The 26,534-nt window shown below is 38.7% G+C and overlaps 1 protein-coding gene across 1 annotated transcript in view; it reads right to left on the bottom strand.

Annotated features, from left to right (window-relative positions):
• LOC133978152 (copine-9-like) overlaps nucleotides 1-26,534 on the bottom strand; it is a 240,085-nt gene continuing 213,551 nt past the window's right edge. The window contains exons 17-21 of the mRNA XM_062416514.1: nucleotides 22,092-22,219; nucleotides 14,454-14,556; nucleotides 12,066-12,123; nucleotides 1,280-1,353; nucleotides 1-228 (exon numbers count right to left, since the gene is read on the bottom strand). Coding sequence (XP_062272498.1) covers nucleotides 1-228; nucleotides 1,280-1,353; nucleotides 12,066-12,123; nucleotides 14,454-14,556; nucleotides 22,092-22,219 — 591 coding nt within the window. The remainder of the gene's footprint in view (nucleotides 229-1,279; nucleotides 1,354-12,065; nucleotides 12,124-14,453; nucleotides 14,557-22,091; nucleotides 22,220-26,534) is intronic.

Raw genomic sequence — 26,534 nt, 5'->3', positions numbered from 1 at the left:
TCAGGCGTGCACGCTGCGTCCCTTGGGGCCAGCGGTGGTAGTCGTGTTGGTGGTGGCCATTGAGGGGATTTGGGAAGTGGCGGGCAGGGGGGGGCGAGGTTCGATACCTCTACTCTTCATGAAGGACAGCAGCTGGTCGGGGATCTCCGCCAAGACGTCCTTGGCCAGCCGGGCCATGCTCAGTACCTGATTCCCTGATCGGTCTATGTAGTCCCGGAAAGGAACAAACTGGAGGGGGAGGTATAAAAAATGGATGATGATGAGAACATAGAGATTTGCATAAATTTGGCATGTATGAAACAGTTTGCAGTAAGTAATAGCAGGAATGGCTTAAATGGAAATCAGCTCAGCTTCTACACATGCAGCATCTACGTCACTACATGTGTATAGTCCACAGTATGGCAATCTAGAGCGGGAGCTTCAGGCCACTGATATACTATATTTGCTTTTAACTAAGCATTCACCTGCAGCATCATCACCTAACTAATCCTGTATTTGTTTTTCATATTTGAAATGTTCATTCATAAACTCTGTTCTCTTCTCCTCATGGACCCCGCATTCTCTGGCTTTACACAAAGTATAAAGAAACCTGTATTTACTGATCCAATATGGGACTAATTTTATATTTTAGCACATTTGTGTAATATAATAACATTACATATTCACAATTAAAGGAAACAACTAAATCTAAAGGGAACTTCATTGTTATCACCAAAATTATGGAAACAAGTTAGTTTCATTTTTGGCTGTTGAGCCAGTGAAAATATTGGAGCAGCCAATAAAACTCTGTCCAAGTGGGCCAGTGGGGAAAAAATATTACATTATACACTGCAGGCTGATACCCACTGCAGGCTCTACTGATGAAACATAATTTAAACATGACTAATAAGTTAATAACCATTAACAAAATTTACTCCATGCAGATTTTTACAGGTCACACTGAAAAACATCAAATCTGTGACTCATGATAGTCAATTTTGACCCAGGAGGACAACAGGTGTGATTATGTGCTGCCATCAAAAAATCTGAAATAGTTTCAAAACAGTATCATGACATGTACCGGTCTGTGGTAATCCATCAACATATTTTCCTTAAATTTAGTTAAAATAATTCATAATTTCTGTTTTTTTTAACTCAAAAATGAGGTATAATTTCATTTAACCTTCCTGTTGTCCTCGGGTGAAAAAGGTTTAAACCGTCAAACCAGAGAGGGTCAATTTTAACCCGGGAGGGGAAACAAGAAAGTGAAAGAGCATGGTGTATGTAGAATGTACTGTACCTGGACGATGTCTCTCTCAGCAAAGCGCCCCCTGGAGGACACTCTGACCTCATCCCCGTCCAGCTCCTCCATAGCTGCAGACAACAAACAATAACTGTTATACTACATGGATCATTTAGAGACACAGTCACAGCATTTATGGGACATTTACATAATGGAACTTCCTGCCTATAAAGTTACACTAAATGAATATACACATTTTAAATGGCATTTCTGTGCATACTATACTGACCTGTACTGTATGTAAAGTAATCGTAGGCAGATCAACATTCTATCAGTCCAGTTAGTGTGGTTTATATAGCATTCCATCTACTGTTGTAAACTGGATCTCTATTTTTATCATTGAGATGAATTCATAATAAACCAACAAGACTAAAAAACGTCATCTGTGTGGCTAACTTGATGCATTTCCAGTGTAAACAAGATTAATTGTGTCTCACAGGAAAACAGGAGAAACTTCAGCCACTAAAAGTATATTCTTACTTTTCTTCTACCAATCCTATAAACAATAACTGAAATAGCCACCCTCACTTATATCCATCCTCTTTATTATTGCACAAAGCTGATATGTGTCAATACTTTTGTCACATCTTGAGCAAAGGGGTGAAATGTGCTACATGTCCATGCAGCTTTTTAACTGAAAAGTAATCAACATGGATAATAGACCTTCCTCTTCACAGCCAAACCTCAACACAGGGTCCATGAAAAAGAGCTTCAACCAACAAAGACTGGAGTAAAGCAACTGCTTACAAGCCTGCAGCCTATCAACAAAGAGTTCAGACCAAGGGTAGCACATCTGTTCTCTGCTGCTCTCCAAGAGGAGGGAGACACCTGCCCTATTAGTGATTATATAGGCCACAGGGAGGAGGGGAAGGTAACGTTCCTATAGGACCAGGAGAGCATCAGAGGTCTGCATCAGTCTATTCATAGGTCGTTATCAACAAAGACATCAGTAGAGACAGCCAATCAGTGGCCTTCCCAAGAGGGACCTTTATATTTGTATTTGAAAGGAAAGGAAAAAAATGAAAGGAGAGAAGAGAAGAAAGGAGGGAAAAGAAGAGAAGAAGGATGAGGAAAGGAAAGGAGTGGAGGGGGAAAAAAGAAAGGAAAGGGGAAAAAATGAAAGGAGTGGAGGGGAAAGAAAATAAAAGGAAAGGAAAGGGGGAAAAAATGAAAGGAGTGGAGGGGAAAGAAAAAGAAAATGAAAGGAGAGATGGGGAAAGGAAATAAAAGGAAAGGAACGGAAAGGAAAGGAAAGGAAAGGAAAGGAAAGGAAAGGAAAGGAAAGGAAAAAAATGAAAGGAGAGGAGGGGAAAGGAAAGAAAAGAAAAGGAAAGGAAAGGAAAGGAAAGGGAAGGAAAGGAAAGGAAAGGAAAGGAAAAGGAAAGGATGCTTATGATGGGATGCTGATAGGAGACTGGTGAGGCTCCACATGGCACACAGAGATGGCAGATGGTGGTTGGGAGCAGCAGGGGAAAAGAGGAGAGGAAGTGGGGGAGAGAATCAATGACATGCCTGTGTAAGAGAGGAGATGGTGAAACAGGGGACAGAGGGAGATGGAAAGAGGCTGGACAGTGAGAGCGAAAGAGAGGGAGAAAAAGAGCTAGAATATTAATAAATGGAGGGTGATGCTGGTATAAAATGTGTATGATGCAGGATTCAGGTGTCATGGATAAACCCTGATGTGTGTGTGTGTGTGTGTGTGTGTGTGTGTGTGTGTGTGTGTGTGTGTGTGTGTGTGTGTGTGTGTGTGTGTGTGTGTGTGTGTGTGTTTGTGTGTGGAGGGGCTATCCTCTGAGACACAGGGCCTGATAGAAAACCTCCTGTAGCCCTCCTGTATAACACATGGCTAGTGTGTGTGTTTGTGTGTTTGTGTGTGTGTGTGTAGACTCTCTGCTGTACTCTCAGAGGCACAGAGACGTATGGAAATAACATTCAAACTTCCAGCTCTGATTCCCATTCACACACTCACAAGTGCACAGTGCAAATGTCTATGGAAGCCTACACCTGATGGTTTGGAGATGATATGGAGTAACTGGCGATGGTTAATGAGAAGTGAGGAAGGAAAAGATGGGATAGGCAATGAACTGAATTGACTGATTGATTTTGAAAAATCAGCCTACAGTTGTCAGATATAGTATAGATAACAGTGATAGTAGTAGTTTAGTGTCATCAGCATTAACAAATGAGACCATGGGGATGATTAGTAGATATTATGTAATAGGCCTACACTATAATGGACTGTCTCCTTGTATTAAAAGGGCATTCCACTGATGGTTAAAATTGCACTTCTACTGTATAATATTGTCAAACTCATGATAGACAAAAAGGATGACAATTTGAGAAGCAGAACCACATTTTTTTTAATCCAAAACTGGAGCGACTATATTACCCATAGTGCAACTGAGCCGGGTAAAAGAACAGTTGAGAGTGTTATGCTAGTAATGGCTACTGTAGTCTGGACCTGTTAGCCTCCAGCAAAGATGAGGAGCTATAGAGGTCTGCTAACCTTTCTTCTTTCCAGAGGTGATTTTAGACCCTAACCCCTAACCCCTAACCCCTAACCCTAAATTTGATCTGAGCACCCCTAAAAATAAATATATTGTTATCGTTTAACACTTGCAGGGCATTGTGTGTCAAATTCTCATAGGAGCTGAGCCTCCCCTAAAGGTCTGATGTTAGAATCCCCCCTGCTTCTTTCTAACTTTTTTTAAACTATTCAAACTTGCTGTCTTTAGCCCCAACCGATGCTGACTCAAGTGACATCACACAAGGCCATTTATCAGATTTCACACAGCTCCCTCTGTAGACACAAAGGCCTTTCCACTACTTTTTCACATAGTAGTTCCTCCAATAAAAGAATAGAATTAAGAAGACCTCTAAGTGAGACAGTGAAAGGGTGGAATATTACACAAAGGTGAACTAAATTGTATCAAGTCCCTGGCTAAGGGGGACCCACATGCATGAGCACAACCTGGGCCATGGGCAGAAAGGAGAACAGCCAATCACAGCCCATTTGGAGTTAAGACCGTCCCAATTGGATGTCCTGTATACACTGTAGATACACCTGACCATCTAGATGTCACAGATGCAGATGCAATGCAACTTGTGGGCTTTTTCCATATGCGTGCTGGCTTGGCTTGTCTTGGTTTGACTCGGTGTGTCAGTGGTTTGAAGGTGTATCTTTAACTTCTAATATGAAGCAGCAAAAATGGGATATGTTGACTTTTCATCAGCAGTAACTTAACACAACTCCCAAATGGCTGAATGCGAACAGGAAACAGTGAAATAAAGCACATTTCTGAGTACTAACTAAGTACACAAGTACAAACAGGCACGCAGAGAGAAACTAAACTTCAAACCACAGAGATTCAGTTTGAAGCTAAAAATGTACTGACAGCTGAACACAGACTTGTAAAAACCTCTTTCTCTCTGGTCTCAAGCACAGACACGAGCTTGTTTGAGGGGGAGAAGAAGGGTTTGTCACAGACGTCAATGCAACCGGTTCGGAGTCGGATCGAGGTACGCTTTGACCCAAATCCAGAGAAAGTCCATTTTGGGTGTTACTCAGCACAACTCCATGCTTTTAAAATGGCAATGGAAACACAAATCAATGCAACACAGTTTGACTTGTGCCAGTTCAAGGACACAAATACTGTGACACAAATAGATGCCTGTAAAGGTTTCTAGCCTGAGATGGTCTACTTACAGTTATTACACCAATGTCTCCAATACTAAACCTCTCACACTACAATCTGCCTTATTATCAGCCTTCCTTATGTGTCAGTAAGGAAATTAAGGGTATTGGATTGACATAGTCACATATTCTGTGGATCATCACATTAAAGAATAAGGTAAAGTAGTTATTCTGTATTTTTCTCATCATCAACAAATCCCATGAAAGACCAGAAAATATGTTTCCATCTATACATGAGTCAGTGACAAATAAGGGTTGGCAAGATAAGCAATTCAAAACATGTTAAAAAATAGTTCTAAAAGCAGCATCAGGTTTGTTAAAATGTACATTTAGTATTTTTGTTGGTTTTATATCATTTGAAATGACATTTGCACCATTTTCTTTACCAAAAGTAAGACTGAATGCTCCTGAAAATGTCAAATGGTGTAACCACAAAAGAATTAAGTGTACTTATACAAATAATTACTTCCTGATTGAGATGATATCCCGAATTAAATGTAATATTTAGAACAATTGTATTCCATTACCTTTATTTAATATAAAAGTTATAATGTAAGATCATGCCAAACTAGTTGATATGGTGTTTTATTGACAATTTACTTTAGTTTTTAAGCAAGTCGAATTATTTGGTACAAAGTCTTTATGGTTACACCACTTAGACATTTTTGCCATAATCCTCTAATATATTCTCTCAAAATGGATTAAAAGCAGAAATTTGATGCTGGGTCCACAAAAAAAGAATGTGTGCAAGTTATTCATACGTTTATTTTCACATTTTAACCCTTTATATTTGACTAAACCACATGGACACAAAAAAAACTAATTGACTCACATACTGTACAGTATGTATAGCACTCAAATATACACATCCAGCTTTGAAAAGGGCCTGGTTATTTCCTACAACAACTGGGCAATGTAGTTTTTAGCAAATGTGTTTCAGAGAACAAATACACTATGTATTTGTTGGGGACTATTTTCAGCAGCAGATTAATCCACATTTGCTGCTAGAGATTATTATCAGCTGTTTCCTGTAATGCAATGTACTATTTCAATGACATATTACCTGATTAAGTCATTTAAATAAGGTTGAATAGATTACAGCATTCCTAAATTCCACAGAATAAACATGTAATGTATTCAGTACTACATTTCAAAATTAACACAAAAATCATGTTTAGGTGATATTATCATTTGTGTCTGCAGATGAATACTGACAAAAGAATTGTGTCTAGATGTTATTCACACATCTAATACTTTTTATAGTTCTAAGTGATTCATCTGTGTGCTACAATTTGAAGTCTGATGCTTAAATATCCCTCAGTCAGTTCACCTAGGCTACTTAAATTCCCCACAGGCATCAGGAAAAGTCAATCTCATCTTCTGTTATCTTTCAACATTTGCTGAATGAATGCTACACAAACGCATTTTCTTCCATTTTCAAACATGTCTCAATATATCCTAAAACATATGTGAAATGTATTCTTAGCAGCGTGGGAAGACAAACAGTGAGCTTGAGGAAGCCGAGATAATAAAAGAAGCGAGGGGGGGGGGACCAATATGAACAGAATGAGTTATAAATATATTAATTTCAAAAGGCTGATCCCCCACATGGTACTCACTGAGGGGCTTTGACTGTGGAGGGGTGACTGATGTGAGGAAGTCTACTCAACCAGGGAGCAGACCTGGGCATGAATACATTTGGAACACCAAAAAATCCCAAGGGGAGCGCTTGATTTGTCCTCTTGTGCGAGCAACGTGTCTGCTTTTGAAGCTTTTCAAGCATCTCGGAGGGTAAATCAGGCTCACGTCGACACGTTTTATATCAGATTTGGATTTCAGTGACAGAATCTGTAAAATGTTTCGTCGAGCCCAGGCTGGCACCGATAGAAAGAGGGTAAAAGGAACATCAAAGACGATTCAACAAACACAGCACAGAAGCTTGTCACTTTTATTTCCCCCCAAGTTTCTCAAACTTTGGTTTTGCTTGATTCAAATGAACCTCTTTCTACACAGTCGTTCATTTGGTTACTATAAATACGTTCTCTAACTCTCTACTCTTTATTCTGTACCTCTCTCCCACCGTCACGCTCTTTCAGCTCCATCATCGACTCTCTAATTTCTCTTTCTCTGTCACACACGAGCGTTCACCCCTGACCTCCAGCTTCAGCCCTGTGTGCTGAATAATAGGTCCCAGCGCGGAGTCTCCATTCATTCAGCTCCAATCATTTCCTGCTTTACCTTTCTTCATCGTGTAATTTAATTCAAATCATTTTTGCCAATTAACTTTTCAGAAAGACACCTTTGCGTTCCGGCACATGATGAGGACACTCTCTCTCTATTTTTTTTTTTTTTCATTTAACGGCTTCGAGAGAGCAGACTGAACTTTCTATAACATCAAGAACTTGTCTCAGCACGCACTGATCAAGCCGCCCTGCTACGAGGATCCAGAGATGAGTTCATCAGCTGAGCATTAGTAATCTGGTTGAGGAGGAGGTTGGATTCAGGAGTAAGAAATGGATGGATATAGTAAAATAAAGGAGTGTGGGGTGGCTTTGCTTTCTGGTACACTGTAAATCTAAACATTGGCTTTAATAAGATATATTAAGTATATTAACTCAGTTTTTATCAACATGTTATTAACACTAAAAATAAAAAGGATTAAGATGTATGAATGAAGTCAGGGTAGATTACTATCAGGAATAATATAGCAGTATTAGCAACAGAAATGACAACAGACTACAACCATAAATATGAGAATGTAGCAATTATATATAGCAAGTACAACAGTAAAATAAATAAATAAATTATTACACAGTATGAAAACTAAATTTATTTTAACAAATAAATGGATTTCAATTAGAGACAGACTGATACTGGATTTTAAGGGCTGATACTGATATTAGGGAGTAAAAAGAATTCCAGTATCAATTTATTGGCCGATAATAACAGAATATATATATTTTTTGTTATGATCCCCTAAAATGTAATGAATGAATTATATTTCACAGTTTAACAATAAACTTAATTGTAAAAAATCACACTGGGAATTTAATCATTAGAATTTGTGATGAATTTGAAAATATCCCATGTGGAACAAACAAAAAAATAACCATAACCCTAACCATATATTAAACTTGAATTAAAGAAAACGGTCAAATATACATAAAATGCTGCCTAGATAACTTAAAAAACATATTCACTGATACTGCCATATACTGTATGTGACCGGTAAATATCGGCCGATAATATTGGCTGACCGATATATCAGTCGGGCTCTATATTCAATTAATGTTGTTTTTTTTTTAAATGAAACCTTCCCACTAAGAATCAGGGGCTTTGCAATCATAAAATATCATATCATCATGCTTTAAAGCTACATTAATTGTTTGGGTTTTTTTTGGCCTTTGGGGTGTATCGTAACAAGCTGAAAACACTTGACTGACATATTATAATGTGTTAGCAAATATTTGCGCATTCTCTGTGCATTTGTCAGACACAGAGCAACATCAGCATTTATTACAGTTGTTATGTACAGCTATGATGTTATGTTTTTCCTTTGAGGAATGCATTTTTTCAGTACGTATGTCATTTTGATTTATTTGCTCACTTTTCCAGTTTAAACAACATATATACTGAAAACTTTCTTAGAATAAGTGTATAGTATGGATTTAGGGGGCAGCTTGTAAAAGTACAGCTGGGGCTGGTGGGACTGTCATTACCCTTGTCAGGTATTTGGTCATAAATCAAAGTATTGTATAGGACACATTACAAATCTGACCTGATGATGATAAAGCAAAAATCAGGATAAAGTTATTACGATTTATCTCTGATTCACATTTGTGAAACAGACTCCCACAAAACTGCAGGTCAGGCTTTTGATTAATATCTTACACCGTGCTGTAACTTTAACTTTCTTGTTTTATCTCTTATTCTCTTTTAGCTAATTTTTATTCCCCATCTCTTTTTTTTAAAACTATATTTCAATGTCCTTTTTTAATGTTGCTTTATGCTTTTACATTTTGTCTCTTTCCCTATTATGTTTTTTATGTAAAACACTTTGAATTGCGGTGTTGTTGAAATGTTGCTTGACATCCACCCAACATTCACACAACATCAACCTCATGGTGCTAAGTATAGGAAAAGCCAGAGAATCACCAGAGTTGGTAGGCTTTGTCCTAAAGGCATCATAAAAACTTCATAGAAATCCATCCAATAGCTGTTGAGATATTTCAGTGTGGCCCAAGTATTGGATTGGCCCACATTACTCCCAGATAAATGACGTTTCATAACTAAGTTTAAGAACCTCATCCCTTTAACCCTTACCCTACACTCCCATCCCTGGTTCCATCCCTCCATCCCTTTATCTAACTAACCCTTCTACTTTTCTTTCTAGAAATCTTTAAACTCATATCTAAGTTGGCGTTGTCTTTGTAAGTGATCATGCTGAAAACATGGCTGAAAATATTGAAGATGGCAGCTTTAAAATGGAGACAACATATTACAGCTACTAAAACTGACGACTGGAGCTTTGAAAATCAATTTGTAACCAGCTTTCTTTTAACAATACAACGTTTAAAAAGAGAAAAACTAATGATTTAATGAAACACATGCTAGATTGGTGGTTAATTACACATTAATCTTACAGAAATGCTTCTTCCCTCTGTTTGAAAAGAAAGATTTCTCTGCATGTTGAGAAGATTCTGCCTGAGGCTTTGCGAAAATAGAAAAACATCCATACAGCCACACATGACGCCACAAATGAACACATTTTGGCAAATTATCGTCTCACTAATAACGAAATGAGGATGGAAAACGAGCATTTTGTCTGTCTGCGCGACTCAGACACATCTAAAAGTATTTTATTACAATCCTCTCGACTTTGTTCAACAGGCTGTCATGACACTGCGAATCTGCCGTGTGAAATACATCTTGTTTCATTGCAAGTTTAAATGTCATGGAAACCATTAAACGCCATCATTTGGGAATCAATATTCTTTTCTCTCCCACAGACACAGGAAGTCTGAAAGTCTTTTTCTCCAGCGTCCTCTACAAATGTGACGAGTCGTGACATTTTTCGATGATGTCGTCTTTCATCGTGGTACAGTAAGGCCGTTTCTCCCTTTTAATGATAAACAGTACTCCTGATTAGTGTGAAAGAGGGCATGTTAAACTGTTTGTTCTATATAAAGCCAGACAGGAGGAAGCCGGACTTTCTCTTCAAAAAAGCAATGACTTTCGTGTCACCATGGAAACTGATTTAGTAAATAGGTTTAAGCATCAGATAGACACAGTATGTGCACACATTTTCATTTTATTTGCTTGTATAGGATTCCCAATGAAATAAAGCAGATGTTGTTTATTGAGGCTGAACTCATCTTTGCTGTGTTGTAATTCCAAAACAGAAAAAGTAACATTAAAGGATCATTCCGGTTTATTTTCATAATTTTTTTCATAATTTCTATTGCTTACAAAAACAGTAAAAAGTTAACACACTTGAAATGATATTAATAATCCTTCACTAAGTTATTACAAGTTATATACATTGTTGTACATAATACAAGTCTATAGAGGCCCATTCAGTCTCATTGGATTTATAACTCAGCACCTTCATACAACAAACACTGACATTCATATGTCAAAGTTCTCACTATTGCACACTTCAATCACCTGCTATTAAGTCTATTATAATGACAAGTAAAGTTTCAGATATATACTGTTACACATTAAAGCTTAATGCTGACATTTTATTGGAAATATCTGTTTCATCCTGTTTAGAACAACAACGATTTTTTTGCAGATAAAAAGATGATTGCTTGTATAAGGAAAGTTCTCTTCAAAGTCCAACTGAAATGATATACGCCCATTTAGCTACTATCAATCAAACACACACACCAATGTGCCCCTGTATTTACCATAAATTAAACACACACACCGACACTCCCATCCAGCTACCGTCTATCAAACACAGATACTGACACGCTCCTCCAGCTGTCCTCAGTCAACAACACACACACCAACACGCCCCTCCAACTACTGCAAATCAAACACAGACACCGACCCGCCCCTCCAACTACAGTCAATCCGCAACACACAAACCAACACGCCCCTCCAGCTACTGCAAATCAAACACCCCTCCAACTATTGTCAATCAAACACACACACTGACTCACCTGTCCATCTGCTGTCAATCAAACACGCTGGACACTCCCCTGCAGCTGGCTGAGACAAAAAGCGGTCTTTTTCTTCTTTTTAAGTAAATAAAACTACCAGGAAGACATTTAATAAACATTGACAAAGAAATGACTTACTGTGGTCTCCATTTGGACTTTCATTTTCACATATCTCTTTAATGTAATCTGGATTTTTCAAGATGGGACCGCTTTGCTGTTCAGTATTAACAGGTTGGGGGAGGTGTTTTTTCTATTTTGCGTTACTGTGACAGACATTTTCAGTCTCTTCAGACTGATATTACAGGCATGTAAGTGGGAGTGGGTGAGGGGGATGAATAGAAGATTTACATATCTATGCCAGGGAAGCTTCGAGAAGCGTTAAATGGGCTGAAATTTACAATGTTCCTGTATATTTAAATGATTTCCACAACACAGCAACATAGGTGACTGCATTTATTGAACGTGCAGCCACACACGCACACGCACACACACACGCACACACACACACACACACACACACACACACACACACACCATGTTTCCATCACTTCAGGGGACATTACATTGACTTACATTCATTTACTGGACACTTATCCTAACCGTAACCATAACCACTACATGCCTAATCTTAACCCTTATCCTAAACTTAACATAACCCTAAACTTATATTAACTTTAAATCAAGTCTTCACCCTAAAATAAATCCTTTACCTTAAGGGGACTTGCTTTTTGTCCCCATAAGACAGGCGAGTCCCCATAACATAACTGTGTGAACAGATTTAAGTCCCCACAACATTAGGAATACCTAGTACACACACACACACACACACACACACACACACACACACACACACACACACACACACACACACACACACACACACACACACACACACACACACACACACACACACACTTACCATCAAACTCAGCAGGGCCTACTCCTACTATGATGACAGACATGGGCAGAGAGGCCGCCTGTGGAGAGAGGAGGGGGAGAGCCAGGTTACTATTCCCCAACTCAAAAGCACATACTGTCCATAACGTATATGATTATACTGTATGTATGCATGCCAGATATATATATTTCACTTAAACCATTTCCAAAGAGCCCACAGTTCAGTGCTCCATTTCAATTGTTTATTGCTTGTTTCTATTCTTAGTGTTATTGTTATTTTTTACTGCACACAAGAGGACCCTGTATTTCACTGCACATGCACATACTGGTTGTGCATGTAACAAATAAAACCTTTAAATCTCTGTTATTTGCGATCCACTGTCTGCTCTCATCGTCTAGTCATAGTTTCAGAGATGTTTACAGCCATCGAAGAAGGTATGGGTATGATGAGTGGGTGAAGATGCACGAGCGTGACTGAACGCATCCAATCAGGCTGCAAAGAAGTGGAAAACAAGCTCACCTCTCCTATCAACCATGAATGTTTTTCTCTGCTCATCCATCAGCTTGGTATCTAATCTCTCTTGTTGTCTGAGAATGCAAACAGGAATTTTCTGCCTATGTGAGCACAGATGTAGTTCTGAAAGTGCCCAAACTGATATTGTTATTAAGCCTGATCTGATTTCAGAGTACTTCTTATATGTGGATTCAGGAATGCTTTTCTTGGAACATATCTAGGTTTGGAAAAAGCATTCGTATGACAAATTGTTGGGCAAATGTCTCCCTCGATTTAGATTTGTCAGTTAGAGTTCATTCAAGCCTTATTTAAACTCAAGACTACTATAAGTAGTTAAATTAATTTACAGTGTTGTCAGGTCATCAAGGATCACAGTATGGTAATAATTACAATTTAATAGAGACACTACAGTGTCTCAGTGTATCCTGCAGGATATTCCATGAGTCAGGGGCCAAAGGCTGACCTGCCTAGTTCAGTCTGAACTGAGTGTTAGCCATTCATTGGATCTTTTTCAATAGGGTCCAGAGAGGTTTATTCCAATAATGAAGTGATGTTATTTGGACAGTCCCTATTTATGGCTTCATATATATGTCCAATCTCTCTTTTCTATTTTCTCTTAATCATTTTACTCAGGCTGGTTTGCTGTGTGCTGAATTGATCAGAGATTCCCTGTCAATCAAACACTGTGTAATGTTTCAGCAGTGTGACACCTTGTTCCTTTGCTCTACTACTGAAGCAGCAGCACCTGACTTTTTATTTTTTGTGCTTTTTGCCATTTGTAGGCAGCATAATGTGTTTGGAAACACAACATTGACATACAGGGCAACTCCTCCACCCCTTTTTTTTAAAATTTATATTTGTAAAATACATCTCATATCCCTCTATGTCAAATATGTCAGTTTGTTCATCTGTTGAAATGTATGATCGATATTACTCCATTCATATTAATATCTCTGTTAAACTGTTCTTCTGTGTAGTATTCACAATGGTTCTGTGCATTGATGTAGAGATTGTTCTCTGGATCAATACCATTTTCCATGTCATGTCCTTTATGTTCAGTGTATTCAAAGATTTTTAGTGCAATTATTTCAGATTCTGATATCAGTTCTTGTTGTTGATCAATATCTCAATCAGGAGATGAATGACATTTCTTATGGCTTGTCATGTACTGTGATTGTCATGGTTTTTCTGATCTCATGGGTTGTACTCTCTGACACTCTGATGTGTTACCAGACTGGATCTGGATCTGCTTAATTATGTAAATTCAATGTTCACTCCCCTTTTTTTGGCTATCACTACTACTACCCAGTTTGTTAAACATGTGTTTCTTCTGGTTCCTACAGTTGGATGTTTGAGCTTCACTGTGCAGAGTTTGACACCAGAAGGTTGTTTTATCTGCTGAAGGGTGAAAGTTTCTCTGAGCTCGTTGAAAATCTGACTTAGAGCAATGATTTGTGACATCACAATTAGTTTGTGCCGTCTCCGGCTGCTTCAGAAGGTCCAGATCGATTCTCAAAGACTCCTCCCACCCAGCACATCATCTGTATCACCTGTTGCCCTCGGGCAGGCGCTCGACAATAAAGCTTTCTATTCTATTCTATTGGAGCCAATCGCTGTCCAGTATACAATTTACACAAGTGTGATGTGGTAAGTTGAAGCCTCAAATACACAAACACTGAGAATGGACTTCACAGTGAACTAGATAATTAAGCTTATTTTGTGGATAAAAACACAGTTCAGCTTTCTACAAATTCCTTGTTCACTTATGATTTGATCACCCACATGTTGTGACTAGACAAATGTTGTCTAAAGCTCAGTTAGCAGACATGATATCATTACATGTGACTTCAGTCCCTGTGGTTTCCATCAACACAGGTTCATTTGGTGGATACTCACATTGACCACAGCCTCTTTGGTCTGAGCCATGTCTGAGATGACGCCGTCTGTGATCATCAGCAGCACAAAGTACTGGGAGCCGTCAGTCACCTCTGCAGCACACCTAATATTACAACACACATAAAGACACAAACACACACACACATACACACACTGATCTTAACATCTGTGCGTAGCCAAGAGGATCAGAGTAAAGCTGCCTGTATAAAACCATCGACCAGCGTCTGAAACCCTGCGTTCAAAACAAGAAACAGAACAGAGAAAAAAAAGGAGGGAAAGGTAAATAGGGATATTTTAAGGCAGTCAATGTTGCATTGGTTCACGATGGATCAACCTCTGCTATGAGGAATGTGTGCATGTTCAGTGGTGAACACAGTGCTGGATGATGTTGCGTTGTGTTGCTGCCAAGTTGAGCCAGGTCCAACTTTTTTTGACTTCTGTGTCGGCAGCCCTGCAGAAACAATGCAGTATGATTGAAATGAATGAGAGAGCGTAATGTAAGTGTAAGTGTTTAAAGGGAGCTTTTTTTTTTTTTACTAGTTTGAATCATATTTTGCAATGTTTCTTTACTCTGAAGATATTACCAGCTGATTCACAGATTACTTGTCATACAGACCAGCTTGAGCATGATCTGCAGGTAATCGTACAACCATCTGATGATATGGGGATATTATTATAGCTGCATTATCTGCAAAATGTGTGTGAAGAGATGTGTAAATATCTCAATTCATGTGTGCATGACCAGATTTGTGAATGTGTGAAAGTATCTTTAAATGTGTACTGAGATTTCTGCATGTGTACAGGAATACTACTACTACTAATAAACTTTAATTATAGAGCACTTTTCAAAATCCACATTACCAAGTGCTTCGCAAGTTGGAAAAATACACAAATAATTATTTAAAGGAGATAAAAGCAATTCAAGGAAAATCCAATAAAAGCATGTTTTTAAGAAGGGACTTAAAAGAGATCACCGATTCTGCCAACTTGATTTCCTCAGGCAGAATGCTAAGTCCCCTTTTGTTTTCAGCCAGGACTAAAAAAGACCTCTGCCCGAGGATCTCGAAGTAGGTGCCAGCATATATGGCATTAAAAGGTCAGAGATATAGCTGAGAGCTGAGAGAAAGGCCACGAAGAGCCTTAAAAGTAATCAGTAGGATCTTATAATCAGTTCTAAAACATACTGGGAGCCAGTGTAAAGAGGCTAAAACGCTCACGTCTCTTTGTTCTGATTCTGCAAATGGATCTACAATCCATGTCTGCTAGCTCAGTTTTTTTTTTTAAAGAGTTGTATAGAGATTTGTGAATGTGTTAATAAATCTATGAATGTCTGGACAAATCTGTATATATGCATTAGATATAAATGCGTTAGATATAAATGCGTGTCTTTTTCCACATGATCTTTCCGCATTTAAATTGCATTGCACATTTATAAATCTGATTACACACACATGGATTGAGATAGTTACACAACACTTGCACATCATTTTGCTACAAAAATGTCCCCATAGCACTTTGATGGTTCTCTGCAGGATGTTCAGTATATGGATATCAATGTTAAGCTGATGTACATTAAAGAACCAATGCAGACCATTCACTGCCAGCACAGTCCTCTTATGAAATAGTCCACATAAAACAGTTTTGTATAATAATAAGTGCTTTTTGTTCTGCACTGGATGACGTGTGCGTGTGTGTGTGTGTGTGCGTGCGTGTGTGTGTGTGTGTGTGTTTGTGTGTGTGTGTGTGTGTGTTGCAGGTAATGCTAGGATCCCAGCAGGGAGAAGGAAGACCTGCTGTCTGACTCACTGTTTGATTGGCTCACACTTTCAGTCTGGCCTAAGGCTGAGAGGAGGCAAAATGGCATACTGTCTCTCTATCTGTCTCTCTCTCTGACTTCCTGTCTGCTACACACACACACACACACACACACACACACACACACACACACACACACACACACACACACACACACACACACACACACACACACACACACACACCTACCTCGCCCCCTGTGCTCCCCTGGTCTCTGTCCCTCAGAGTAATAGGTAGGTGTATCAACAGGTGCAATAGTGGAGTAGAGGAACAAATTGTACTGTTACCTCTGCTGCAATCTCTTTCAAACTAAGAGCTGCAATCATGTTGTCTGTCAACAGTTGTCCTTGGGGAGCTATCACCTTTTATGGGTTCTTTTTTCCAAGCAAGCAATGCCAGTTAGGAAGACACACATGTTCATAATGCATGGTGTTAATACACAGATCTACATCATCTGCTTTTATAGGTAATACTACTTGGCATCTGAGATGGACTTGTGGAAAACCAACCTGAGCTTTAAATGGATAACATAATTCTCCCAATCTGAGTAGACTCCATCCAAAACAGAGGACGACCAAAACAGAGAGAGAACACCGACACAGGAGGCATCCTGAAAGGACACCAAGCAACCAGCAGCTGATGGATAGAGACATTCACACTCTTTCTTACCCCAGAATATTTTGCTCCTAATATGAGTATGATACACTACATGATTTCAGCAATTTTGTGAATCCCCTTTGGTATGACACTGACCACAGACATGGGACCTTCGGCAATACAAAGGCACCCTATCCTGCTTGATAAGGCTGATCAAAATTTGGACTTGTAGCTGAGTGGTTCCAGAGCATGCCATATGTCCGCAACATCCCTGCTTCAAACCTGGCAAAGGAACTTTGTTGCAGGTCGTAACCAATTCTCTCTCTCTCTCTCCCCTTTTTCCTTTTAGCCTCTCTGCCACTAACTTACCAATAAAGGCACAAATACCCCCCCCCCAAAATAATAATTTGAACTCAGACAAACTTGAATCTTTGGTTTGGAGTATCTTTGTCAGCCCCTAAACCCCTTTAGTGGAGCTTCAGAGTCTCAACAAGCAGCCTCTTCAACACATAAACTTAAAAAATCACAATGTCATTTGTAGCATCGCAATTAGAGATCCAAGCACATTTTAACAGATGGACATCAGATGGAATAAAGTCAATCAAATGTTGTCAAAAGGTTGTCCATGCTCAGCCTGAGATCATGTGTGAGTGAGGAACCTTCACTCAGTAACACTGCTGTACAATCCTAACTGGACTGAGTGTTACAGTAGATCCAACAACTCCTACATTTCAAGTGTTGCATTCTTCAGTTCAACTTTAGTTTTGAACTGGAACCTCCAGAATTTGGATCAAGAAGCTCGTGAAAAATAAGGAGTGGCAAATGTAGTAGCTGCAGCTGTCAATTCAATGTGTGAGATTCATAATTCATCAACATTTCGATAAAAAAAAGTATCCGACTCACACCACAAGTTGATACTCGATTTGGCATAAAGTCAAGTTTTCTCTCCAAACAGAGGAGAGTTCAGCGTTATATAGTCCTGAGTGTGTACATAATGTGTCCTGTAGGTGTCTATGTGTGTGTGTCATTGTAAACATATAGTGACTATGTTAACATGGTTTGACTCATTGGCAGGCTTCACAAGACAATATAAAAAACTCCACATGGTTCAACAACCTCACAGAGAGACATGGGGAGGCTATTTTAGATGTTTACAGAAGTTACCAAATATAGTTATTCGATTTGCAGCTCATGTTAAGTCATCTTTAAATGAAAGAGACTTGATTTGATTTGAACATGAATGGATCAAAAGTTGGTAAAAAGCCATCTGTCCATTTTTGGCCTCTGCTTCCTATAAGGTGGACATTCCTGCTGAAGCAAAATGTGTTCTTTTACAACTTTCCCAAATCCTCTAATCTATCACAGCATGCAGCTGCCACACATAACAAGCTGTCATGTTCCCATTGGGGATTCTACAAGATGTGCACCAAAAAGTTACAAGCTGTGGATTCACAGACTTCAAAGACTTCTTCCTTAACAACCCCCCCTGCCACAAAAGTCAACTAAATAACTCAAAAATAACTAAACCTCTAGTTTCATCGGACAAATCATTCTCACAAGGGTATCAATTTGCTGGCTCTTTGTTCAAATGTGTGCCCAAAAACACACACAATGTAAATACACACTAACTTTTGGACCGAAGCAATGTGTTTTTAATTGGCTGTGATAATATAATTATTGTTCCAATAAATTACAAAAAACAGCAAGTTGCATGTGCCCATGTAGATTTATTTATATATGGATTATACCATGCATCCTCCTCCTCCTCGTCTTCATCACTACTCTAAACCTCCCACATGGATGACAACAACAACAAAATAAGCGGAGGACGAAGAGGTGGACGAGGAGGAGGATCAGAATGAGGAGCAGTAAGAGGGAGAGCTGGACTGAGAGGAGAAATAACAAAAGGATGGGGAGTTTCATTAAGAGGAGGATGGCTGTGAAAAGAAAGAAGAGGAAGAAACAGAAGAGGAGAAGATGAAGGGAAGTTATAAGAAATGGAAAGATTAGAAAGACAAGGGTATTTTAATATGGAGGCGTTTTATATTTGAAAGATTGAAAGGGCAGAAGAAACTCAAGCAAATTGAGTAATGCAGGATTTAACAATGGAAGCAATTAAATCAAATAAAAGAAAAATTGAAAAGAAAGAAAAAATCATTCTGATACACGGGTCTAATACAAGGTCGAACTCCCAGCTGTATTTAGATGAATGACTGTTCTGTTATCATTGATGTAGAGTGGAGAAGGTGAAAAAACAAAGAAGTACAAGGACAAAAAACAAGTAAACAGTCGCTCTCTCTCTCTCTCTCTCTCTCTCTCTCTCTCTCTCTCTCTCTCTCTCTCTCTCTCTCTCTCTCTCTCTCTCCCTCTCTCTCTCTCTCTCTCTCTCTCTCAATGGAGTTTTGAAACTCTTGAGCGCACAGCTACACTTGATTATGCAACCAAAATCACACTTAACTAGGACAGGATACTGTTGCTCCATATGGGGACTAAAAATACAATAACAGGTAACAAGAAGCCAAAATCAGTTAAGAACTGAACAGTGTCAGCTGTACTCTACAAAAGAGTTTTATTTGTGAAATTGAATTTTTTTATTAAAAAAAAAAAGGTTGGGGGATGAGTTTTGCTGCAGGGTTCAGCAGGAAGACAAATTGTGTTAGCTTGTTTGTTCCTGTGTCTGTGTTCTTTGAAGTGCTGACATTGATTGTAGAATTGAAACATAGAAAACTGAAACTGTATGTATAGATGTTGTACTTCTGTAATAATCTTCATCATGAAAATAAAGAAATGCACTCAATGTGTGATGCATGCTGTTAAATGAGGAGACACAGCAGCTCTGGTTGTTTTCTCCTCTGGTTCAAGCTTTTTTTTCTTTTTCCTTGTGCTCAAAGACAAAATAGGATATTTAGTCTTGTACTTTTGGTCTCCATCAACTTGTGAGAAATACAGTAACATCTTTAGCTGCTAAATGCTTCTCTATGGCTCATCAGCTAGTCTCAGGTCAGGTCAGCTGTTTGGTGCAGGTCAGGTAGTGTACTGCAGGTTTTTAGAGCTTAAATTAAAACTGATACTGAATTAAGATTAATGAAATGACTTAGACTGAGCCGAAACAGTCACTTAAAACATTAATTATAGCCATTGATATAACTAAAAACATTAATTAGTGCATTTTAAACAAGTCCCAAGTTTACATAGGGCTCTTTCTGTCCACACGCCCAAGTGTCCTTGAGCAACACACTAATCCTATAGTTAGTCCCGATGGGCATGCCTACACCTTGCCACCATTTAATAGCAACCAGGCTTTATTGATTGCACCCATTATGCTAATTTCCAGCTCTTTATTTTTATTCTGAGACCCAACTAGAGTAACTTTGCATAACTGACAGTTAACATTTCAAGTTCAATTTACAGTTATCTTATCCCTTTATCCCCTCAGTTAAGCTTCTGTTTCTAACAGGCCGTCTGAGCTCCTGTCTCTTTAAGGCCCCGCTCCCAATGAATCCACTCTATTTTAATTGGTCAGCTTTCCGGAATCCTGCCGATGGGCCGCTGTATTGTGTTAAGTAACTGCTGATGCAAACCCAACATTTCCTGCTTTACTACCTCAAATTAAAAGCTTTGACCAAATGACTAAATAATGGGAGACTTTTATTGTGAAGAATTTACAGGAAATGAAATGTGTTTTTCCCCAAATTAGCAGAGCCCCGATTGTGGCAGTAAAACTAGCTGAAACAGCAACATATGGAGATGTTTGGAGCTGTTTGTTGAGTGGATGAGTTAGAAATAATGCAGGGATGGTGACGTATAAGGATTTGCAACAACTCAATTGTAGAATAATAAAAAACAAGCATATCTAATGCAGTAGTTCAAACATTCAGAATGTTGTGTATCTGAAAATCCATATTATACATTTGAAATTAAGTGATTTTAGTGGGTTTTTCAAGATTAATTGGCACTGGCCTTTAAAAAAGAGTCATGTGGTGCGACCATGATTCATCTTGAAATAAATTAATTTACTTAAGATGCTTCACATCTTTTTTTACAAGTTTTCAGTAATATAAAGTGTTTGGAAACAAAGTATTTGAATTTTTTTTTAAATTTTTGTAAATGATGATATTTTATTTAGATAAGACATTTCAAGATGAATCATGGTCGCACCACATGACTTTTTTTTCAGGCCAGTGCCAATTAATCTTGAAAAACCCACTAAAATCACTTTCAAATTGTAATATGAATTGTCAGGTACACAACATTCTGAATGTTTGAACTACTGCATTAGATATGCTTGTTTTTTTATTCTAAAATTGAGTTGTTGAAAATCCTTATACGTCATTGACCCATATACATATACCTGGACACTTTGTCCACGTTTAATATGAACGTCCAACATTGTAGCATCACATATATGACTGAAAATAAGGAAAAGCATAATAGGCTCCCTTTAAGGCTTTGCAGTTATTTGAATACTGGCTTTTGTATGAGAATTTACAGAATTTACTTAGAGGATATGAAAGTGTATAAGTGTGAAGTATCCTGAGGAAATGTCCACATGCTCACTTTAGTGGAAACACATTGCAATGCATGTCAGACTCCCCCCAAACAAGACAGTTACATCTCAATTGTCTTACCCTGATACATAATAAATGTATCTTGATGAACACTAACAAGCACCTTAGTCAGAAGTTTAAGGGTTCAAACTCCAATATATTTTTATTTCAAGTCAGACAACCTCAGCTGTCTGTTGTAGTACACTCACCTTATTAATAACTGCAAACTATTACATTTTTACACCGTGAGTGAGTGGTGATGTAATTTTATTCCAACCCAATGCAATACACACCCACGCATGTTAAATATGGAAAATGTCAATGTCAAAGAAAGTATACACAGCAATTCCTCAAATAGGATAGGAATGGAAAGGATTTCTCTACAAAGACGATGATGATTGACAGACAGACAGTTTTGTAAGATATGCTTATCCCACCATGATATGCATACACAAACAGCTGCGGTCCCATGATGGCCCGAGATAAGCGACATATGCATATGAAGCGCATGGAAATTCACAGATTTTATGTATGAGAGACATTATGCATGAGAGTGTATGCGATACAGTGTGTGTGTGTGTGTGTGTGTGTGTGTGTGTGTGTGTGTGTGTGTGTGTGTGAGTGCGCGCATAATTGTGTGACTTTGAACACATAAAGTATACGTATGCGTGTGCCTCACCGAGCCACCTGGTGGATAACAGGAGCAAAGTTGGTCGGGCCGTACAGCTGAACAGTTCGCAGGCTCTGGAAGTAAGATTCAAGCACGCCGTCGATCCCCACACAGTTGGGATTTTCTATATTTGAGTTCTGCAAGAGAGAAAAGTCAGTCTGTGACAAATGATATAACATATTGTTAGGAGACCAGTAAAGATTGATTTTTTTTACAGTATGGGTTTTGTCTTGATACATTTTGCCCGTCATTATTTTCTGTAAGTTTTGTGACAGCCCCAAAGCCTCTGACCTATTTCATCATTGGTTGCTTGGGATCTGGGAAGTGGCTCATTAGTAGAAAAGGTCGATACCTGAATTGCTGCGAATGTTCCTTTATAAAAAAGAGGGCTGACCATTCAGACTCTCTCACCTCTTTGAGTTGCTGGGTTTGTTTGAGCTTTGGTTATGTAGATTTTTGTTTTGTCTTACACCTCCACACATTCACACACTACACAATACACTACAAGCATTACTGATGAACTGGCATACATGCTTAATTTAGTTTATTTAAATACATATATTTTTCCTATATTTTTTGTCCTAACTTTGAGCCAGGCTGTGACAGTTTATTTAGACTTTTATATCATAACCCATACATACTGTAATACATATTCTGACTCATAATTAGTCTCTACACCAATTCCCATTCATAAATTCCCCATAAGTCATTAATAAATGTTTGATTAATCCTGCTGTTTGATTTATGTTGTGGAAACAATACATTCAAAATCACTATTTTATGGTCCAGCAGAACATTGTATAGAATATGATGAATACATGTTTGAATGCAGATTTTTGAATTTTTCTTTAATAAACACCCGTCAAATTTGTACATTTGCAAATACAAAATGTGTATGATTTGCACAAAAAAAGAAAAAGATGCCTTTTATTTGCAATTTTGTATACTTTGGGTCACATTAGGAAAAGTCCAGCTGTGTAAGAGTTGATAGTCCTACAATTAAAAAAAGGAATAATAAAAAGGTTCTATCTACAAAGTCTCTCATTTTGTCCTGTATAGTGTAACCTGCAACGCACAAATCAGTGCTCAGGACCAATATTGCTATTGTTATGTTATTGTAAGCATAAATGTATGTAATTCTTATAAACTGTTCAGAAAGTAACTGTTCAGAGCTGAGAGCAATAAAAGCCAAACTGTTAGTATAAAGAATCAGAAACAGGGTGAAGGTTTCTGGCACAACTTCACCTACTTCCAAAGTGCATGGAGAAGGAAAAACAGTCTGAAGAAAGTCAAAGCTCCAGCAACACTTGTCGTATAGGAGAACTTGGGTGACCCCTGAATGCAGAACGCATTGGAGCTTTGACTTTTGATAAAGGAATCAGAGACACACACGGGTTTCTAACACCTTAGTGACCTGATGCTGACTCTACCATGCTCCTATCATGCTCATTATTATTATTACTGCTATTTTTTTTTAAATTGTTGTTGCTGTGCTTCTCTGTGTCTCTCTCCTCCACAACAGACACATAATCTGACATGATCTCTTTTTGATGTAGCTCGTCCACTTTAGGTTCAATGTTTGGTGCATTTAAAGATGCTCTCCTGCACAGCACTGTAGTAACATGTGATTATTTACCAGAGCTGCTGGCGTTCACACCATTCTCACTTGAATCTCAGTAGATCAGTTATTTCTGAGACCCTCAAATCACCCTGTCTGGATACCAATAATCATTCTACTGTCAAAATAAATTCCCCTTTCTGATGCATGGTCTAAACAATACCTAAGGATGAGATTTAATAGCTTTTTACTAAATTAAATTCAAGTATCTTTTATCAAATGTTATCAGATATCAGATTTAAAATACTTAAATCCTGCAAAATCAGCTTTGCAAATGTTTCATGAGTAGGAAAATGCATTTAATAGGACATTTAGACCTCAAGGTTACACAAAATGACGTTATGTGAACAACACTGAACGTAAAGAAAAACTTAATTTATTAAAAGGAGAACTCCAGTGGTTGCATTTAATATTCTCGACCTGTATCTACAGCCTGAAAATGAGATGAGCAGCATAACATATGAAATATTAATTATATGTATGTGACACATTCAGGAAACAGCTGTAGCCTGCAAATACTGAAGCTGATTCACAACCATGAAGCTGATCACATGTTGATGTGACATGAATCAAAGTTTAACTGAGAGATGATTAAATCGACATAAGGTGATCAGCTAATCATTTCCGCTATTCCTTTTGAATCTACGAAAACACAGTCCACTGGCGGTGGCGCAGTGGTTTAACAGAGTGATACGTCCTCTCATAAACAATCTTTGTGTGTAGCAGACAGCAGCTGCAGAGAGCACATTAACCAGAGAACGTTTCATTTTAGCCCTCACAGGATTAACATTATTATCTACCAGCTGATCTAATCTGACTGACACTGACTGACTGCCCTCTGTCACATTAACCAGCATCATTAACAATTAGTCTGGGCTAAATATAAGAAGTTGCCACCTAAATACTTTGTACACTGCTCTTTCCTAATAAAGAGGGAAGATTAATAACAGGTTTGATAAGAGAGTCCAGAGATGTTGCTGTTCAGGAGCTGAATCTAAAACAGTATACTACCACAAACACCTGAACCTCTTTACCATGTCGCCATGCTTTTATGCATTGACTCGCTGCCACATGATTGGTTGTTTAGATATTTGCATTAATGAACAGCTGCACAGGTGGATCGTTCCTAATGGATCGGCCACTGCACTGACTTGTCGCAGTAGAGAAAGCACAGGTGTTACTGATAACAGATAACTAAATGACGGCTCCGTTCTATTCAAGTGTCCCAGACTGTCACGTATCTCCATCACTATCATGCGCTTTGGATTCTCACACGTGGATTTCCCGCATGTGACACCTCTGTATCTGACAGAAGTCGTCCTCGTCTAAATCACTCCGACACTCTCGTGCTTTGTTCTGCCTCGGCTCGTCAGCTCTTAAGCCTGAATCATTTAGACAAGCATGTGTCAAAACCTCAGCGCGCCTCTTTCATCTCCTTCTCTAGAGGAAAGAAAGATAAACTGCCAGACAAGAAAGATCACATTTCTCAGGTTAAAAAACTGAAGAATTGACACCTTAACCCTCTTGTTTCTGACAAATCCCCTGACACACACTACTGTCTTCAGATTCCTCGTCACTCCTTGAAACACTGTCCCCTGTGTCGCTGCTGTAAATGTGCAGTTCATCTAGGTTCATCACAGTCTGGGTCAATTATCAGTTCCTTGTCACTGCTTTGAAAAACTGTGTGCGTATTCAGAGACTCACTTCAGTCACTCGTCTTTGAAAATAAAGAAATCTCCTTGAAATCTCCCAAATGAATATACTCGTGTTTTTATGCATGACCTCAAAAATAGTTCCTATCTTTATATGATGAAGTTGAGAGCCAAAGAGAGTGCAGTGATACTTCTTTCAAGCAAATAACACTGTACTTTACTCATATATTACAGGAAAATAATAGACCATATTCCTCATTAGTTTGCAGAGGTTACTTATTTGGATGGATGGTAGAGCAGTGAATCTCAGTATGGAATAACCTCATTTTTATAATAAACCTCTTTTTCTCTTTTTATTCAAAATGGTAAACGGACTGTACTTATATAGCGCTTTTCTAGTCTTTTAAGACTCAAAGCAATTTTACACTACATACATACACACATTCATACACTGATGACAGGAGCTACCACATAGGGTGCCAGACTGCTCATCAGGAGGAAACTAACCATTCATACACATTCATACACCATTGGCACAGCGGGAGCAATTTGGGGGTTAAGTATCTTCCCCAAGGACACATTGACATGTGGACTGAAGGAGCCAGGAATCAAACGGTAGACCGCCGCTCTACGTCCTGAGCCACAGCCGCACCATTAACAAAAAACCCCACAAAAAAAACACCCTGGACCAGCACCAGTTTGCATAGAGCTAATAGGTCGACAGAGGATGCCATAAACACAGCCCTGCACACTGCACTGTCCCACCTGGAACATCTTGGAACATCTGTGAGGCTGCTGTTTTTGGATTTCAAGCTCTGCATTTAGTACGATCATCCCCAACAGACTGGAGACCAAGCTGCTGGACCTGGATGTCAATCAGCACACATGTAGTTGGGTTAAGGACTTTTTAACCAACTGCTCACAGATGGTCAGGTTGGGGACCCATCACTCTTCACCCCTGACACTCAACACCAGAGCCCCGCAGGGTTGTGTGCTGAGTCCTCTTCTGTTTTCCCCCTACACCAACACACAACACATAGCACAAACACCACCATCAAGTTTGCGGACGACACCACTGTGGTAGGACTGATACAGAACGGTGACGAGTCTGCTCCACAAACAACCTAAACATCTCCAGAACAAAGGAGATGACAGTGTGTTTCAAGAAATAGAAGGAGCATC

Source organism: Scomber scombrus, chromosome 3, assembly GCF_963691925.1.
Source record: "Scomber scombrus chromosome 3, fScoSco1.1, whole genome shotgun sequence".
In the NCBI taxonomy this organism is placed as follows: Eukaryota; Metazoa; Chordata; class Actinopteri; order Scombriformes; family Scombridae; genus Scomber; species Scomber scombrus.
Note: the sequence above shows the minus strand (reverse complement) of the source record. Positions and strands in the feature narration are given on the sequence as shown.